At 40.8% G+C, this 21242-nt stretch overlaps 1 protein-coding gene across 2 annotated transcripts in view; it reads left to right on the forward strand.

The window, feature by feature from the left end:
- The window catches only part of Sgcd (sarcoglycan delta), a 542538-nt gene that overhangs the window by 327316 nt on the left and 193980 nt on the right, over positions 1 to 21242 (forward strand). For both annotated transcript variants that reach the window (XM_026780496.1, XM_005350200.2), the window contains exon 3: positions 3582 to 3683. In XM_026780496.1, coding sequence (XP_026636297.1) covers positions 3582 to 3683 — 102 coding nt within the window. The remainder of the gene's footprint in view (positions 1 to 3581; positions 3684 to 21242) is intronic.

Below are 21242 nucleotides of genomic sequence, written 5' to 3' on the forward strand. Positions count from 1 at the left end.
AGGAATCTGGTGCAAAATATTGTTGATGAATCTCTGAGACAGTCTCTGAAGGAGACACTCTAAAGGTAGACAGACGTTTAGTTACCACCGGACTCTGCCATGTCTATGCAATCAGAAGCCAACCACCTCATATTATTTAATCAACTTACACCACCAAGTATTTTTTAAAAGACATGGAGAGCAGGAAGAAGACTAGAAAACTAAAGCATAGGACATATGAACCTATGAGGAACCACTAAGAAGACCTGGGAAGTTGGCAAGGTTGTGGTGTGTTTGTGGCCATGAGAGAGATGGAGATAAAAGCTAAACTACTACTACCAGGGTTTAGTCTGTTGTTGGAACAGGTCTGTCTTTCTCGGGCTTTACTTATTTCTCTATCTTTTCTCTTCTTTGATTTCTTCTTTTTCCCTTTATTGCAAGTCCTTCCTGCTACTGCTGAGACACATACAGCTCCACCAGCCTGTGGCCTCTCTGACAGGATTTGAATGCCTCATCTGGGGCCATATTGGCAGAGCTGTGTCTATAAATGCCAGAAATAAGAATAACAGGAACATGGCCAGTAAATCAGCAATGTGGCTCTCTAAGATCGGTTCTCGCCCATAGGCTGGCACATGATTATAAAAAGGAATGGGAAAAAGTGCTCATTTCCAATTTTGTCATTTAGCTCCATCCCAGAAATAGCAGGGCGGGATGTTTGAGACACACACCTGATGGCTCTGTCTGTAATAGAAAGCTGGTGTGGGAGTCTGAGATCTCACGTCTTTGTGAAACAGGTTGGGGAGAGTGTGTGATGTCCTTAAAGCAAGGAAGCAGCGACAGCGTGAGAGGCCCACCCAGAATTGACAGGAGCTTGCTGAGATTTCAGTTTTCAAGTGTTACTAGGAAACAGAGAGCAATAAAAGCAAAGCGTGCACATAGTTTACAAATCTGCAAAACAAAAGATGACTTTTAAAATGGCACGGAATGAAAGAACTAGAGAGGACAAGGAAACGCTGAAGTCGACTATCATCGTGGGTAGGTGTCATGACAACACACTAGTGTTCCAGTGACTGAAGCCCCAGCGTTTGTACTTTGCCAGGAGATGATGTTTCTAGACTTTTCAGGGCTGACAAAATTTCAGTTGTGTTTATTAGTCATAATGTCTGGTTGGGGATAGATTAGGAGTTCTGAAGCTGCTTTGTATGCACACTTCACTAAATCAAACCTACAAAATAACTGGGAGAGACAGAGAGAGTTTCATGTAGCTCTGGTTGGCCTGGAACTCAGTGTATAGCTGAAGATGACCTTGAACTCCTGATCTCTCTACCTCCACTCAGTCTTCTGACTACCAGTGAATAAAGAAGTTTACATTTCCCTGTAAAATGTAACTTAAAGCAAGTAAATAAGGAAGGAAATGAAAATTTTCTCGATAGAAATTAATATAATTTAATGGGACCAGGCTATTGTCTGTTTTAACTTCCAGTAAAATGGTGACTCCTAACAGAGACCAGCACCAGCTGATAACATCATAGCGAGAATGCTATGCACATATTGGTAGAAAAACAGTCCAGGTAGCAAACAGAAAAATTCCCCCATTTCAGAGGTAGCCACTCCCTATGGCAAAGCTTGTTAAGTTGCTACTGTTCTTAGCTAAGGGGGGTTAAAGTTGCAGATAGAATTGTGTGAGCTGGTGAGCACAGAAGGCAGAAGGGCGAGGTTGCCCTAAATTAGCTGCATTGGTTGCTTGTTTCATTGCTACAACTGAAACACAAAACAGAAATAGCTCAAGGAATGAGGAGTTTACTTTGGCTCACAGATGAAAAGGCTAGCTGATTGTGGCGGGGAAAGTCTTGGCAGCAGGAGGTTGAGGCAGCTTGTAACATTGTATCTGTATTAAAGAAGCATGGCGCACTGAATGCTGGTGTGCAACTTGCTTTCTCCATCCATCTTCTGTAGTCCAAGATATCAGCCCATGAGATGGTGCCACTCACAGTTAAGATGAATCTTGCTACCTCAATTAACCTAATTCAGATAACCTCCACACAGAGTTTCCAGGAGGCTGGCATACTGTAGGTAATATCTCAGGAGTATCCCGAGCAGCTCATCTCCTAGATAATTCTAGATCCTGTCCAGTTGACAGTATATTAACATGAGCCTAGGGAAGTCAGAAGCCTAAGGAAATCAGAGTTTTGCTCTATGGTCGGAGTGCTTAGTGGTTTTTCAACTGGCCACTATTATCTTTGAGGGTGGAAAGAGGGCATGAACTGAGGACTGGGAGAAGCCTATAGAAGCTAGACAACAGTTCTCATTCAACTGTGTCAAAGAAACCAGCCCTTTCAGCACCTGGAATTTAGCCCCATGAACCCTTAGGAAGAATTCAAACATTAAATAATATTAGATACAAAATTTGTGTTGTTTAATATTAACGAGTTTATGGCTTGTGGTTCATCAAAACAATAGAAAACAAATGCACCCCGTTTCCTAGAATTTGCTCTGGATACAGTCATAGAAAATTCAGTCTGAGACTGGTCAAGGCTCCTGATGTAACTGACAATTTACAGAAAACACAGCAGTCAGAGAAACCTATATGAGATGATAAGGCACAGGAAGAGAACGGACATTGTATTTTATCAAAATAAAGAGAAATACAGAGAGGAGGAGGGGGGATATGAGAAGGATGAGAATGAATGAATACAGAAGCCTCAGTGTCTGGGAAAATATAGGTAAGTGATTCATTATAGAAATGCTGCCTGGAGGCTATAGGAAGCTACCTAGCATTTTCTATCAACCAATAATGGTAGAAAATGTCATTCAAATAAGCAAATTATTAGAGAGTAAAACATATTACCAGTGAAGTGTGGACATTAATATGGGTATTTGTTATTAACACAAGAATGATTGTTAGGGTTTGATATTTTGTGTTTGATATTAAGGTATGATTTTCAAGAGGCATTGCAATCATTTAAATGGTATTTGGATTATTTTTGACCAAGAGGGAGGGAGAATGGAGGCGGGCATGATAGGGAGCAAATTGATACATGTTGAAGGTGGGTGATAAGTGGGTAGATGATGCCGAAGATTTCTGCCTTTGAATATGTTTTAGCATTAACACATCAAATACTCTTTAAAGTGCTAATCACTAATTAGAGTTCTCAAATGTCTGACGATCCAAACAAATCATATGCAGACACAATTTGACCCCAAGCTGTTGGTATGAAATTTCTGCAAGGGATTTGGGATCTAGGGTATTTCATTTCTACTTAGAGAATCATCCTTTTCACCGCTCCTGCCTTCTCTGCTCTGTGGAGCTTAGGGATGAGGGCCTCCTCTTTCAGTGCAAGTCAGTGGCTAAGGGGCACTCTCAGAATAGAATTTGCTTGGTATAAGTGAGCGAAAAGAATAATACACATAATTGTATTGAACAATGCCTCCTAGTATTTTATGTTCGTTTGGATTCCCCTCATCTCACTCCTGCAAGTAATAAAAAGAAGAAGAAGGAAGGAAGGAAGAAGGCAATAACTGTTTCAATTTTTGATAGCCTGGGGTATTTTGAAATGTTAGCTCATCATATTTTCCCTGTTGTGTCTGTGTGTCTATTTCAGGATGGAATGGGGAACTTAAGAATCACAGAAAAGGGTCTGAAGCTAGAAGGAGACTCAGAATTCTTACAACCTCTCTACGCCAAAGAAATCCAGTCCCGACCAGTAAGTTTCTGATGAGAAAAGAAAGCAATTGATGTTCTAAAATCTAAATCTGGGGAAATCTACCTTTCTCGACGCTGAGATGGCACATGGGGATGGTGGTTAAATTGGCTTTTGACTTAAGACTTAGGTACAAACTAGCTGTGGTGCTGTAAACAAGGTTGTCACACCAAGTCCCTTACTTTTGTGGCAAAGATGGTAGTAGCCACTGTTAGCAGGATTCTAGATGATGCAATGAACTAGGGGATAAAAAAAAAAAAAACACAGGAAAACCCCAGTACTAAACCTGTGCAGGGCAATATTACTATTATTTTTAATTGTCAAGAACACTGGTTTTCACTTACAATTTATTCTCGTTGTTGTTGTTGTTTCTTTTGCTTTTTCGAGACAGGATTTCTCTGTAGCTTTGGAGCCTGTCCTGGAACTAGCTCTTGTAGACCAGGCTGGCCTCAAACTCACAGAGATCCACCTGCCTCTGCCTCCCAAGTGCTGGGATTAAAGGCATGCAACACCACCACCTGGCTCACTTACAATTTATATGTTGTTGACCTGCTGTCAACCCTCAGTTCATTATTAGCAACTGTGACCTAAAATTGTATTTAGTGACTAAATGCCAAGTCCTGTTGAGGTACAGGCTGTCTTTGAATGCATAATAGGTGTTTTATTTAATTCAAATGATGGTCATTGTGATAAAAACCTTTTGCTACCCCATTTTATAGATTAGTGAATTAAGACACTGATAAATAAAATGTCCAGAATAACTTTCAAAAAATAGAAAAAAAAAGATTTCAGTTCTGAAAATCTAATTCTAAAGCTTTATTGTTAACTAGTCTCTTGCATAAGACTTTCATTTTTCTTTCTTATAGTAAAACACATGACTCCTACCTGTCATACCTTCGTGAGTCCAGGTTATCAAGTTTGGTGGTGAACGATGTTCATTGTTGTTGGTTGGTTAGGGTTATGGTCTGAATGTGAACTGTCCCCTCACATAGAACAAAGATGTTTCCTGGGGTAGATCTGGGTAGCACTTTCCCCTGCTCACTGTGTTTCTAGTCTGTCAGTCTCTATCAGTCATGGTGGTTCATATCACGTCATTCCAATCATTTGTATTAAATGCCCTGATGTCCCTTACCCTCTGCTCTTGGTTTACAGAACTGCAAGTGTACACAACTCATTAAGGAGTCAATAAGTTAGGTTTTGTTTTTCCCTTTAGAAAAGTAAGAGGGAATACTTACTTTTAAAAAGATTTGGGCTTTAAAAAATAGTCACATTCATTACTCTGTGAATGACTTTATGGATTGCTTCTTATTTTTCTCTCCTATGCCTAAGTTCTCTGTAGCCATTCAGTTCTTGTGGCCACACCTCAGCTTTTACTGATTATACAACAGACAAATACAATTGTATACATAGAGGCATACAGCCTTAATAATGTCCTGAGTTGTATTGTGACTTGACCATTACAAACAAGATATTATCACAGTCCTCTTGTTTTGCCATGCAGGTTTTTCTAAGATGACTTCAAGTGAATAAAACATACTATTAACTTCAGAACTTCTATGTTATACATTCATCCAAGACTTAACTTGTATGATAACCAAAGGTCAGGACCCAATGAGTCTGCACTTCACCTACCCCAGCACCTACCCATAATGACGAGTACCCCTCCTGTTGCCTTTTTTTCCCTGCAATTTCACATAGTTTGGTTTCCTCCACATTGTTACAGCTGAGAAACTTGCACTTTTAGGCCTCAGTTGTATTATATTATATCATGTACACATGCACACATTTTCTTCATCCACTCATCTATTAGTGTGCGCTTAGACTGACTCCATGTCTTGGTTCTTGTGTAATGTTGGAATAAACGCAGGAATACTGACAGCTCTTTGCCATGAAAATTGTTTTCACTGACTGTGTCTTCTCAGAGCTGATCACTGTGTCATATGAGAGTTCTTTTTGCTTTCTGAGTGTGCGCAGATTCTCATCTCATACACACCGCCTACCAGCAGCATGTGAGAGTTTTGGTTTCTATACCTATTTGTCAGCACACAGATCTTTCTTCTTCTTGCTAATGTCCCTCTAGCGGGTGTGGGATGACATCTCAGTTTACATTTGCATTTCTCCTCTCATTAGTAATATTTCCGAGAGCACTCTTAACAAGCCTGCCATCCTTTCGTTGTGTGTCTCTTTTGGAAAAAATGGCTAATCAGGTCCTTCGCCTTTCCTTAATCAAATTACTATCCTTGCTATTGAGTCCTGTACACTCTATATACTTCAGTTCCTTGTTAGATGTTGCATGTTTTGCAGATGGAGAGGTTGGTTTCTCACTTTGGTGAGAAAATGCCTATGCCATACAGAATCATTTGTGTGTATTTGATGGAATTCTGTGTATTTGTTCATAGTTGCTTTTGATTTCTTCATTCTTGGTTCTTATAAAAAGTATCAAAACTCAAAGGCAAGAACAGCTTCACCTTTTTTCTGCTGGCTGTTTTTTTTTTTTTTTTTTTTTGGATTTTCGAGACAGGGTTTCTCTGTGGCTTTGGAGCCTGTCCTGGAACTAGCTCTGTAGACCAGGCTGGTCTCGAATTCACAGAGATCCACCTGCCTCTGCCTCCCAAGTGCTAAGATTAAAGGCGTGCGCCACCACCGCCCGGCTTTTACTATGATTTTTGAGTGTCATATATGATTGAGATTCCATCTTCCCTTGCTTGCCTTCCTTCTTCTCTATACCTCCAGATGTGAATGTGTATATCCAGTTTTCTTGGTACTGTTTATTAAAGGGACCATTCTCTCCCCATCATGATTCTTGGTTTCTGAAATAGAGAACAGTTGACTGTGTGGGAGTGGGGTTGTTTCTGGGCACTCTGTTCTGTTTGGCTGATCTCTGTTTGATTTCATTCTGGGGCCATTCTGTTTTACCTGCTGGAACTGTAGGTCCAAATTGCCATAAAAACTTTGAGACCTCCATCTTTCTCCTTTTCCATTTTGAGACTGTCTACATGCACTCTGCCAGGTGGTAGCACTCTTGAAACTTCCGCTGGAGGCTGAAGCTGTGACTCTACCTCTAGCCATCTTCGCTTTGTCTCAAGAATGTGCCTCCCTTTTTTGTGTTCTTTCTTCTAACCTTGGGCAGATAATTTGGGATTGTGAATCTTTTATCTGAGGGGGAAATATCAGAACTAACGTGGGATGACAGACAGGAACACTGATCATTTGGTTGTAGTGAGCTATGTAGAAATCAAATGGAGGCTACAGTGGTGTCTCCTGAATAAGCCAAACAGCTTCGACTCCCGGCTGAACATATTGCACACAGACCAGTATTTTCCATGCCACTTGCATGGAACATGAGCATCTTGCTGTCTTTAATTAAGAAGTTAACTGGACCATGAAATATTGCCTGGGTAAATAAAAATGATTTGTGCTAAGTCAGAGTGGGGCATTAGACATCTTTGCCTTTCCTTGCTCACACATAAATCAGGGTAGTAGGCCTCGTGGAAGGGTCATCTATAAGCCCATCTGTACAGTGAAACCAGGCACCATTCTCCCATGTATCTGCTAACACGTTGTGATTTATTGTGGCCAATACTGCAAACCAGCTGCTTGCCTTTGTTTTAAACAGGCAACAAATTATGAATAGATAAGCACAGGCACTGGTGGGCTGGTTTTCCTGGGCAACAGCTGAAAATATTCGAAGGCTTTTGGTTGCTGTAGAATATAAAGGACTGGTAAGGCTTTTATTCTTCCATTAGCAAGAGAAGTTGTGTTTGATCTTAAACCAAGTTACAAGGACTATGGAGGACTTTGCTCAGGTGTCAGTTATATTTGCATTAGCCACGATTGTGGTAAAGGAAGGAGTCTTCATAAGCTTGAAGTCTGGGACTGTCTAATTGTATGACTTGAGGGTTGGTTGTTGGCATTCAGGTTACCCCATCCATCATTCTGGTCTCATTTTGAAGACGCTGGATCACTGAAAGTCATTTTTTAAAGCTAATCTCATACCATAAACATTCCTTTATCATCTGTGTGTGAAGTATGCCTCACAGAAACTAAAAAAAAAATATTACCTATCGATTATAAAATGGGACAAGTTTGGAAGGAGCCTAAAGTAGAATAGGAAGCAGGAATAGGCAGAGCTAATAGAACGCTGGGAACTCAAAGCCAAAGTGTGACTGTGAATTAAGATCTTTCCCCACAGCAGAAGAAGTTCAGAATTTATTTGAAACCTCTTGGATAGGAAGAGAAGTTAATGGTGGCAAATTAGTGTTTTGGGTACACTACTGATTCAAAGTTGGACAGTCAAGTTCTTTTCATGATGTCCTATTGATGAGCAGTGAGCCTTTGAACAAACTCCTTCGTGTCTCGGTTTCTTTGTCTTTTGGAAATGATCAGTGGTTTGCTATGGCTTATTGAAAGTCATAGACTTCATTAAGCAGTTTTCCCTTGGAAACCCAAACCCAAAGTGATAGGGGCCCAGCAGCCTGTTCTACCACCTCTCTGACACCCTTGTTACCAGGCATAAGATACTTAGTAGGTTCCATATACCCAGTTAAAAAGTTTCTAGCCTCACTCCATCTCCAGGTTGCTCCAACAGCATTTACATAGAGGCTTTCCCAAGACACCCCATTCAAAACACAACCCTTGCCAGGTGCCTCTGTTTCCTAACATCACTCCATACTACATCATACCAATTTATATAAATTTATGTAAATTTACAATTTCCTATGTGAGTCTCCTGCTCCAGCAAATCTCCTTAACAACACAGACTTACAAGTATGATACTAAGGCTGTATATTTGTTCTAATATAGTAACCATTTTACTGTAGACAGGTATCTTATGTCATTAGGAAACCTTAAACACACATATACACATGAATACATGTGACCAGACTCTAAAGCACCACCTTCCATAGTTCAGATCCTGGGTCTACCCATTTGCTAGGTATATGAGCTTGCACAAATGTCTTGACCTCTCCTGTGACTCACTTAGCTCCCCTAGAAAATGGGCACAGTTCTAACTCTGCCTGCCAAACCTACTACAGCACTGTGAACATGAATATATGGAGCTTCTAGAAAAGTACCTTGAATACAAGTCAATAAGTTTGAATATGATAATTATATGTTGCTAGCATTTAAAAATATTATCATTATCTCTGTTTAACCTCTTAAGTTCTTAGACTCACATCTGTGACAAGGTAAGAAGCAATGAACGTTCTCTTAGGCCCACACTTCTCACTTAGAAACAGGACCAAGTGTCTCCTTTGCAAGAGTTTGTATGTGAATTAACTATATTTTCATACATATGCTAAGCATTCATTCACATGGCAGGTGGAATGAGCTACAATGTAGGGTGATGGGAGACTGACAACTCGGTAGTTGAAAGAGATAAAAGTGTTGTAAAGGTGTTGAAGCCCATCACACTTTTCTACACTAAGAACGTACAGACATTTGGTCCGTGTTGTCTATAAGCAAATGTAAACTCCTAAGAATGGAGACATGCGTGGACCAAGAATTAAACATCAGCACTTCCAGACCTTCAAACTGTGGAGCTCCTCAGCTCCATCAGTGGGCTTCCGCAATGTCACCAGGTCCCATTTGTGCCAATAGCCTGTGCTGCTACAGTGCCTGGTACACACTGCTGGAGGACTGCCACGTCTGTGCTGACAACAACGGCCCCTTGGTGCCGTGATAACTTTGTGACTACTTCTTACCATTTAAAATTTCAGAACTTAACATTTAAGAACTAGCAACAACAACAAAAAATGAATGCATGCCGCCAGAGTCCGCTGTGGTTTGATCGATGCTCTTTAAATGGTAAAGGAACATCTAATTTCAATCCAGGGGCATCTCACAGCCAGTGGCGCCTGTGGAGCTCCTGGGAGGAGCTAGGTTTAAGGTTTAAGGATGACTCATGTTTTGTTATACTCCTAAAAGCTTTGCTGTTCTTCACAATTAAATTGTTAGAAAAAAAGTTATTAAAATGTTTATTTTTTTCATAATGTTTTAATCAAAGCAGACTCATCTTTCATCAAGGCTTGTAGCACCGGGTGCTTGATAATTGCTATTGTGTATTGCACTCTTGGTCTCAATTTAAAAAACCTTGTTTCTTGTCAAAATCACAGATGATTGTTTGGAAGATGTCATTTCAAAGGTGGAAGGGAACATTTCTTTGGCCTATGAAATGATAAGCAAATCTGTGCTGTTCCGCCGGGTTTGGTGACCTCTGAAAGCAGCAAAGTGTAACCTTTCGCTGCGGTGCACAGTCAATTATTACCGGCAATGTTTTAAACGGCGGCTGCCTAAAATTATGAGCGTGGGACTCCCCATCTCCACAAGGGATTCTGTTTTTTTATCAGCAGAGTTTCTGCCCCCAAGCAAATACTAAAATGGTCTTGTGAAGAAAATGAAGCTTTTAAGGCTAATAAATATGCCTCCCATGCACCTGTTGTGGTTCGCAGGAAAGGAAGAGGGGAGGGTGGGTTGTGACGGCAATCGCCAAGGTGAGGGAATGAAACAGACGGCTAGCCTGTCCTCCTTGCTTGCTGCAGGAGTGTGCCTGGCTCCTGCTATGGAGCCATACAGCTCAGCTCCAGCTATGCAGCATCAGAGTCATGGAAATGAAACTGCCTTCTCTCAAGAGAAAGACGCAAGTACAGATGGTAGAATAATTGAAGTGTTCTACCATCAAGCGACATAGATTGGTTTTAGCCCTCAGTCGAGGCTCAATTTTGTTGCTAAACATGAGGGGAATATTCATGGCGCGTTGAGGTATTCTTAGGTGGTAGCTCATTATGACATGAGAAATGGAGTTGGGTTCGTTTTTCAGTTATTAGCATAAAACTATTGTTTGTTCCTCACTTGGGTTGTTAACAGGAGTCCCTCATTTTGTAATGTTCCCGATAGTTTTTTTTATTTGCTTTTTATCTGAGCATTTTGAGGTGCAGAAGTTACGACCATGCTTCCCATCGCTGCCACAAACACTCAAAGGTGCCACAGCAATTTAAGTTAGCAAAACATGGGGCTAGGAGAGCTATGACTGAGGTATATCACCTCTGTTTGACCTTTAGTGGTTTATGTAAAAGCCAGTTCTTTAAGAGAGGACAAGGGATTCTCCATTGTGATAAACCATTCTAAAGGGAAGAGCATAAAACATTTGACCTTTACATCCTTTGTGTCCTCTTCACTCCTTGAGAACATCCATCCTCCCTTCAGAAAGACACGGCAGTGAGAGCAGCCATACCATATGACTGAACTTACTTGAACGTTGACCTTGGGCTCCTCAGTTTCCAGAACTATGAGATGATAAATTTCTCCTGGTTGTAGGTTATTCTGTACAGAATTGTTTGAGTATTGTTACAAACAGAAACTGAACTGTAACGTACAAGAGGAAGTATTGTAAAAATAAAACAGGAATTGGCAGCATGTGACGGCATTGAAAGGGCAGACGTGACTGGGGAGATGGCTCAATGGCAAAGCACTTGATGCCCTGGAGCGAGGACCCGCGTTTGCATTCCAAGAGTCTGTATAAATCCAAGCACTGTAGCATATGCCTGTTATGCCAGTTCTCCTGGCTGCATGGGAGGCAGAGACAGGAGAATCCCTGTAAGTTCATAGGCCAGCTAGTCTGCTGAAAGCAGCAACATCTGAAGAGACCCTGTCTCAAGCAAGATGGGAGACAGGGACAGACACCTAAAGTCATCAGGAAATTCACAGGGTTGTCTAATACCAGGAAGTTAGATTAAAAAATAAAATAAAAATTGTAAGTGTATGGCCAACCACGGCATAGTAATGAATGGTGGGTTGGGGGTCATTACCCTCTTTTCATAGATAAGTACAAAGAACTCTTTTGATCTGAGTACTCGTCACTACCCACGCCACAGGCTAACCAAGGTCCTGTGAGATCCAGTAATATTGATTATAAGGTCAACCTGTATATTTTGATTTTTGTTAAGTTGACCTCACAAAATACCTATTTTTTTTCGGTTACCCCCTGGGGAAAATCTTAAATAACCCACAAAGCCTAGTGTTGTTTGGGCTTATGCTTACAGCCTTATTCAGTAAATTCCTGGCACAAAAGAGCCATGAAGGCTCTACTAAGTAAAGGGGAAATTACCCCGTAAAGAGCTTTGGACAATAGAGCTATTATTTTTGCAGGATAACTAAAAAAAATAAAAAAAAAAATCTACCAGAAAACTGTAGGAGTTAAATACACACTTTTTTTTTTATATAAGATCTCAGACAGCCCAGGCTAGCCTTAAAGGTATAACATAGTAGAGGATGACTTTCAACTTTTGACCTTCAGCCTCCATTTCCTGACTGGTGGGATTACAGGCATGCCACCCAAACAGTGCTTTATGCCACGCTAAGGAACGATTGCCAGGATCCGTGCATGCCAAGCTAGTGCTGTATGCACTCAAAACCCTCCACAGTCATTGGTGGCTAAGACCACTCTTCGGAGGAATTGGGTTTGGGTTCTATTGAATATTGACTATCTTTAATAGATAAAATAAGGCTTGCTGTTAGAGCAAATAAACTAATAAGTGTAAAAAAGCAATTGCAGCGTAAGCCCACAGCAATTGTAGCGTAAGCCCACAGCAATTGTTTATGCATGTTTACTGAATTTCACACTAAGAAATATGTGCCCAAGCCTCCATGCTGAAAAGCTAGTAGACACATATAAATGTCCCATTTAATCCCTTCATGGTGACACTATGATGAATCCGTGTGGCAGTCATCTCACTAGGGATGTGCAGTCCAAACACAGAATGAACACAAGACTCATATCCCAATCTACCTGGATCCCCCCTTTTTTTATAAGATTTATTCTTGTTTTTATGTGTATGAGTGTGTTATTGGCATGTCTGTAAGCACCCTGCTCGCCTGCAAGTGTCCAAGGAGGTCAGTGGAGGGTGTCAGGTCCCCTGAAGCTAGAGCTACAATGGCTGTGAGCATCCATGTGGGTGCTGGGGACTGAACCACATCTTCTGCAGGAGCAGCCAGTGTTCTTACCTGCTGAAGCATCTCTCCACACATGCACTCCTCTCCCCAGACTGGACTTTAATACTGACCTATATAACTGGGATGTTTCCTATCTTGAGCAGTAGAAGATAGATACAGGTTATATTGTGCTGTTTGCTTAACTTCTTTTCTTTGGAATTTGCAGAAACATGCAGACCTCTCAGTAGTGCTACGAAGATTAGAGAACCTTACTCCCTTTTGCTACTGCTTATTTCTCTGGTCACTTCTCATACCCCCTCTCAAAGCTTCTAGTCTAGTTTTCTCCTCCACTTAAATCACAGATCCCCTATCGAAGGGGACTCTAACCTGTGGCCTGTAGGTGGCACGTACCCCAGGATAATTATGAATTCAGCCCAACGCAGTATGGTAAACTTACTGAAAACATTATGAGATATATTTTTATAATGTTTATCACACAGTTTCTGAGCATGTGCTTTGTAGATGAAAACATCACTTTGCAATGTCAAAAGCTGGACACACCTGATGGGCTGTACAAGCTCCCACTGCATCATGGCCTCTTTCTACTTATACCTCTGTTTGGAACTGTAGTAGAGTACCTTTTGGGAACTGGTCAAGGACTTGTGAACAAATACAGATATATAAAATATACCATACTATTTCAGTGAAACTGGGTCATGTGGATATGATTTAGCTGGGACATCAAACTATTTCATTTTCTAATGTCTGAGCACTCTGCTCATCTCTGAGTCTGCCTATGTGGAGCACACAGACATGTTTAGACTGACAGAAACCGTAAACTTCCAGAGACCTGGGCATTCTTACCTCTGGTTCTCTTATTTCAACTAGGAAACCCAGAAAGTATTACGGAGTATCTTCCACCTCTATCGGTCCTTCCAGTCCACTGTAGATACATAGGAGAGGAAGCAATTTGATGTGGCTAATGATTATCCTAGGACTAAAGCATCTTTTGGGATCCCTTTAGAGAAAGGTGATCTCCATCCTGAATTCAGCTGGCCTTGTAAATTCTTCTGCTTATAATATGTACATCCTAATTATCTCTTTTTGAATTCTGCCTTCGTTCTTTTTTTAAAAGATTAAAAGTTATGTGTATGAGTGTGTGTCTCTGTCTCTCTCTCTCTGTCTCTGTGTGTGTGTGTATGTGTGTGTGTGTGTGTGCATGTGAGTGTGGGTGCTCATGGAAGCCAGAAGTGGGTACCAGATTCTCTGGAGATGGAGTTACAGGTGGCCATGACCTGGCTTGGGTACTGGAAACTGAACTCAGTACTCTGCCTTTAACCCGTGAGCCATCTCTCCAACCCTGTTTCTTGATTCTTTTCAACACAAATAATCCCACAGCACCCCTACATATACAGTAAATATTCTTGGATATAATTGTTTTACTCTTTTTATTAAAAATCCATATATTAGCCGGACGGTGGTGGCGCACGCCTTTAATCCCAGCACTTGGGAGGCAGAGGCAGGCAGATCTCTGTGAGTTCGAGACCAGCCTGGTCTACAAGAGCTAGTTCCAGGACAGGCTCCAAAACCACAGAGAAACCCTGTCTCGAAAAAGCAAAAAAAAAAAAAAATCCATATATTTTATATGAGAATGAGTATATATACCTGAGACTATAGTGCTATTAATATTTTCAGAGTCTGGTCATTACTGGCAGATTGAGAAATAGCTATTGTCCCTCCAAGGACTTGTATAAATTGTAACCAAGGGTATAAAGTGTATCTGTATGCATGTTGTTGTGAAGTTTCAGTTTGGATATTCAGTTTTTATGCTTATCTTGTGAAGATTTACATACTCATCTTAAAAGAGAAAAGAGAAAATGGTATGGGAGGTCCTTCTATACATGTGTTGCTTTTATTGGTTAATGAATAAAGAAACTGGCTTGGCCTATAGCATAGGAGGAGGAAGGCGGAGCTAGAAAGACACTATGGAGCCACTGCCAGAGTCAGACATGCCAAAAGCAGTATAGCCAGTAAGCCACTGTCACGTGGCAATATACAGATTAATAGAAATGGGTTAAATTAATTTACGAGTTAGCCAATAAGAAGACAGAGCTAATGGGCCAAGCAGCGATTTAATTAATAGTTTCTGTGTGGTTCTTTCAGGGCTGAGCAGCTGGGAACTAACTAGCGGCTTCCCTCAACAGGCACATTCCTGAACTGTGGAGTCCTCAGATGTGCTGTAGGAGGGGGCTGCTTGTTGGTTCCCAGCTGCTTAGCCCTGAAATAATCACGCAGAAACTATATTATTTAAATCACTCCCTGGCCCATTAGCTCTAGCTTCTTATTGACTAACTATTACATATTAATTTAACCCATCTCCATTAATCTGTGCATCACCATGAGGTCATGGCCTACCAGCAAAGTTTTCAGCACATCTGTCTCTGGTGGCGGATACATGGCTTCTCCATGACTCTGCCTTCCTTCTACCTTGCTATAGGCCAAGCCAGTTTTTTTTTATTCATTAATCAATGAAAGCAACACATAAAGAGAAGGACCTCCCACACCAATGTGTGGCTATAATACACAGTTGGAACTAAACAGAATTAAAAGTCCTTCCTTCTGTGTGTTCCCAGTGTTGGGCATTGTGCTACTTGCATTTCCCATTGCTGTGAAAAAGCCCAACACAAGCAAATTCAGGAAGAAAAAAGTTTATTTTGCTCATATTTTATGGGGATATAGTCCAACAAGGCAGGGAATACATGGTATCAGGAATGCAAGGCAGTTGGCTAGCTTACATCCATGAAAAGGAGAGAGAAGAGTGTTGGTCTCGTACCTTTTCCTCTTTCCCCTTTTATTTGGGTCAGGAGCCCAGTCCATAGGATTGAACCTTATATTGAGGGTTGGTGCTCTGCAGGTCAGTTAAAGCTCTCGAGAAGCATTCTTACAGACGCATCCAGTGGTGCATTTTAGGTGACCCCACGTCCAGTAAAGCCGGCCATGGAGGTCTAACCATCGCAGGTGCCTATCGCTTGCTCAGGTCCTCATCTGTTGTCTGCCTTCTTTCCATATTGTCAAGTGCTTGTGGTTTTGCCATTTTCTGACTCACTATACTCAGCTCTACCTTTCAAATTGTGATGTTTATTTTCTCCCTTGACTGTGATATCTGTTCCCTCTGTTTATAGCTTTCAGCCATGCTAAAATGATACTTCTATTCCCTGTGTGGAAATGCTCTTGAGGTATTTCCATTCCTCTGGGAACACTAGCAACAAGGCATGTGTAAAAAAGTATAACACAAAAGCACCGTGCATGTGATTTAGGGCCAGATGGAAACTGATCTGAAGGGTGGCTTTGCCCATTTCTAGCTTTGTAACTTCCGGCATGTGGTTTGACATCTTAACACTTGTCATTCCAAACACTGTTTTTTTTTTTTTTCTGTGAAACCCAAATCAATAAATTTAGCACTTTGCCTATCACCATACCTGCTGCTTAACCTGGTATTAAAGTGGCCACTGTTATAAGTTAAGGCTAGACGGTAGACAAGAATCACAGAACAGGACTTGATACACCAGTAGATGGCCTTTTCTGGGTTGCAGGAGACATGAATCTTGCTTATGTTTATATCCATTTACTAATTCCAGTTACCATGGTCAGATGGCTGATTTTGAATTCTCTCAAGATTCTGCCTTCTGAGCTGAAGCAAATGCAAAGAGAAATCTCTCTTTTCCAGAGAGAGTCATTTCCCGGAGGTGTCTGTTCAACCCATGTATGCAAATAGAGCCACAATGGTTTCATTGAAAGTTATTCAGAATGCGACACGCCAGTGTGAACCTTAAAGAATGTTACTGGGGCTTGCTACCCGTTGGTTCCCAGGGTACACCCACAAGGAAAAGAGAAACAAAGCAAAGGTAGGTAGCCCCACTTGGCACAGCTGATTGACTTTAATAGGTCCTGATTATGCTGCTCATATTCCATGAAATTAAAAAGCTTACAAATGTTATGAGCCATTACCCTTCCATTTAAAGGAGCTTATGACATGTTAGCAACATTTAATGAAATTCTTTTCAAAATGCCACAGGCAAACTCCATGAGATTCCATGTTGAAATGCAAGTTACGAATTGTTCCGAGGAGTCTGTCCTCTTCCCCTGCCTGCCCTGGGCATTGCTGAGACCTACTCAAAAGCCGAAGGAAGATTCTTGTATGACAGAAGGTGGCTGTCAGGTTTCCCACTGCATTTCTGATTTGGCTACAAACTCTTCTTCATTTTCAGAAAACACTAGAAAGAATGGCCTATGAATGTTGGGGCTTATCCTTATATGGTCAGAGTTCAAAACAGACTACAGCTTTATACATTGATAAATTTGAAAACTCAAATCCTTCCTATTCAGTTTTGTCAATATTTATTCACAACTTAAAACATGCAAGAAAATATCCCAAAACTATACCGTCTGTGCTGTCTTCAGTGAGCTATGCAACATAATTTGGGAGATAAGCCTTGTTGTAAGAAGACAATTAACACAAAAGTAATGAGATGATTAAGTCCTAGATTAGGCGGTACTTATTATTTATACAATAATAGTACAGAAAATAAAAAAAAAGTTGAAGGGGAGTTTTATATAATATAAGATGAATCAAATGATAGAGGCTACTAAGAGATAATGAATAATCTCTGCTAAATAGTTTTTCATTTTAACTTTTATTAAGGGGTAGTTAATGATAATATTAATTTCCTGTGCCAACATGTTAACAACCTAAACATCTCCCCATCCTACTGATCATTTCTTCTACTGATTTTTGAAATCTTATGGTAGTGACTGAAATCATTGTGTATGCTTTCTGTAAGTCCCCAGTTATAAGGCAGATCACACTGTTTCAGTGGATAAAGAAAAGCAAGGTACACGCTATGCCTAGTGAATGTATGGAAGAGGTAGACTTCAGATCCAGAGCTGCACGAATCTGGGGCCATGTTTCCTATTTGGTGTTGATCTGCTTAAAGAACAGCTCATATCAGGGAAGTATCTACTGCACCTGCCTTGACGGTAACCACTTTGTGGACTTGGGTCCTAGGGTAGGACTTCCTTTTGTGTTCAGCTGCCCATCACAACACCTGGCAGTCAGTGTCAAGCAGATGCCTAATTAATTAGTCTGTTAAAAACCTCCAACACACAGCATCATTAAACTGAGATTTTATTTGGGATCTCACTATTTTGTCAGTGTAGGAGGTTTTTTTTTGGGGGGGGAATGACCTTCTTGTCCATATTTCCATGAAAATCAATGTTCTACTCCATTAGAGGTATGATCAACGTGGGGGTACTACAAGGAACAAAATGCAAACTCCATTCACAAATTGTATATGTCTTACCTAAGACCCGTGTTCCAAACCCCCTTTGGTGTACTTTCTGGGATATAGTCTTACCTTGGTAGCTCCAAAACTTAAAGGAAGGCATCTACTCACAACAGCAACTGGACCCATCAGACTCTGCTTCCGTCAGCCTCTGACTTGCAAGTTGCTAGCTTTAGACTCATAGGAGGCAGTGGACAGCAGACTTGTAGCCCACAGAGCCAGTTATACTGCCTGCTTTCCTTCAGAAAGAATCTCTTTGGAGATTCCTGGTTCTAGAATTACAATGCTGTTCCTATGCAAAACAGCAAGGAAGGCATGCTGTTCTTGGGCAAGCTGATTCATATGCTATTCTACAAAGGTACTTACCTTCTATAAGTCCACCACATCCACAGTCAAATGTAAAAAAGATGTTAAGTGTGTCTCTGCTTTCACCTAGCTTTCCCTGTCTTATATATGTGAGGACTCCCAGCCAAAGGAATTCCATTTTGGTGGTGCCCAAAACGGATCGAGTCTTCCCATATTAATTAACTATAAAGACAATTCCCCAACAGACACACCCAGGACAAGCTGATCTTAGGGATTGCTCAGCTGGAACATTCTTTCCATGTGGTTATAGATTGTGTTAACTTGGCAGTTTTAAGTAACCATCATAGCCCTATGCAGTGACATTTCCCACAAGGAGCATTTGTCTAGATCCCAGGCTGGATTTAATGAAGCCTGTGTGAGGTACATTGACTTTTCTTCTTCTGAGGGTTAATTGAACAGAAGGTGATGCTTTTTCCCCTTTGAGCCAAGCCTTCTGTGGCTATGATGCTTTCAGACGGCATTTTTGCTAATGACAAATCTTTCTTGGTCTTCTCATAAGCTAAAAGTGTCTACAAAAATTATTCTTACACTCACACACACACGCACACAAACACAGGTGTGTGTGTGTGTGTGTGCGTGTATGTGTGTGTGTGTGTGTGTCTAAGTGTAAATGAATATACAAATTCTACCTGCTAGTATGTACATGGTTTTAGGGCTGAACACTTGGCACCATACACAGGCTGTGGCAGGGTGGTCTCAACCCAGGGGAGAGACTATTTCTCTTCTTAACTTATCAGTTGTTTACAGTTGGGGCCTCTGGATATCGCCTGTTTTCATAATAGCATGCCTGTCTATTAATGTTGTCATTATTCAGGTCTAGTTTAGGCAGTCAGCCATATTGTTATGGTATCATAGGTAATCAGGAAAGGATGGGAATTTAGAGTTCTATGTTCTTTGTTTCTCTGAACTTTTTGTTTGTTTTCTTTCCTTTAATATTTTCCTTAGTTGAATCTGTTTTTTTAGAATATATGAAAATCTAAGTCTGCTGTCTGTCATCACAGCTCATGGACGCTACCCCCAGAGCTCAATAATTGCGCCCCCTTCTAGTATCTTATAGAACTTAGTGTTTGTGGACTTAATTAAGTTTCTGTGCTTAATGTAAATTAAGATGCCTCCATTTCTTCCTGCCCTGTATCACCTGGTAGATAACACTTAAGAGAAACCTCTGTCTGAGATTATTTTTATCTTTGGTCTGTCTCTGTCTCGAGTATTGGCACTGAGTTAAATGTTGCCATTGTATGCCATGAAGCATGTGGTGAATGTGACTGTTCCATTGGTGGAAAAGCTAAGGAGAGAATTGGAGGACAAAGGAATGTCCTCTTTTGTACTGTCTTACCATAACCCAGTTTCACAACTACCCCTTAGTCAAAATGCCTCTGTTCTTTTAATTCTTTTCTTAGTAATTCCTAAATGAAATTTAATTTGAGTTAGATTGCAGATAGCAGCTGCTTCAAATATTGCACTCAAGAGTTGATGTCTTATGGGAAAGTATAAAATGGATTTAAAAAAAAAAATCAAGGCATTGTTTAGTGGGCCTTGGTAGGAACTTCAGGGAAACTCTGGAAAAGTACCACGTGATCCTTCTAAACTCCAAGCAAGAGTCTACCCATATCATGTGGATCGATCTCACTCTCTAGCTTTTATAGAGATGGTGGTTGTATTTGTTACTTTCCTATTGCTGTAATAAAAACACAGAACCAGAAACCACTTCTAGAAAGGTCTGGGGATTTACAGTTCCAGAAGAATATGTGTCCCTTATGGTGGAGAAGCATGGCTGCAATCAGCAGGCATGGCAGTGGGAGCAGGAACTTGAGCACTCGCATCTTCAAAATCAAGCAAGCAGTGGAGAAAGGAAATGGGAAGGAATGTGAGGCTATATAATCTCTAAGCCCTCCCTTCCAGTTATGTGTTTCCTCCAGCCGGGCTGCACCACCTAAACCTCCTTACAGAGCACCATCAACTGGCAACCATGTACTCCCATACCTGAGCCCATGGAGGACAGTTCTCATTCAAACCACCATGGTGTTCTTTTTGAAGCTGCAGGGTAAAGGGAAGAGGTGACCCTCAAACTCTTCACCATTATGTTTTCTTCGTTATGTGAATACTAACTCTAGTGTCTTTCAAAACATGCATTTTATATGAAAGGAAACAAAAGAAGTAATTAAAACCACAGTCTTTTTGACTAGATGTGCTGAGGGGGAAATAAAGTTGGACCTATCCAAGCTTTCTCTTACTCAATCATAATACAAAAGTGTGAGATCATAGAACATGTGAGCATCATGGAGCCTTCAGTGGCTAGTTCCTTTCTCTCTTATGTGCATAGCACTCTCAAAATATGATTCAATGTCAGGCCATCATTAGGAAAGGAAACAAACTCTGAGTGATTTCTAAGTTGTTCAAAGCGTTAGATGTGGTTAGGACTCTTAACTCTAAACCCCTGGCTCTAGAGTTCACGTCCCTGAGCATAGTATTATATTGATAAGTATTTTTCGAAGCTTGTTATGACCAGAAATAGGGTAGCTCTACCATACCAAAGGCACCTCTTAGAGCGTTCATCTCAGCTAGGCACTCCAACAATAGGGTACATTTTCTAATAAAATCAAGGGGGATTCTATCATTTTTGTTGAAATATTTTTAAGAAAACGTATGGAATCTTGCCTCCGGAATACACTAGCATGGTTAGGGCACAGTGAAAGATTACATTGTAAGAAAAATTGGATCTCTCATTTATGGAGGCCAAGGAATCATTTCAACCTTCTGTATGTGAATTAATCTCAACAATTACACATAATAAAAATTTTGGCATAGGCATTCTAAGCCTAGGGAAGTTGAAAAAGTCTCTCTCTCTCTCTCTCTCTCTCTCTCTCTCTCTCTCTCTCTCTCTCTCTCTTTCAACCTTCTGTATGTGAATTAATCTCAACAA

Source organism: Microtus ochrogaster, chromosome 7 (genome assembly GCF_000317375.1).
Source record: "Microtus ochrogaster isolate Prairie Vole_2 chromosome 7, MicOch1.0, whole genome shotgun sequence".
In the NCBI taxonomy this organism is placed as follows: Eukaryota; Metazoa; Chordata; class Mammalia; order Rodentia; family Cricetidae; genus Microtus; species Microtus ochrogaster.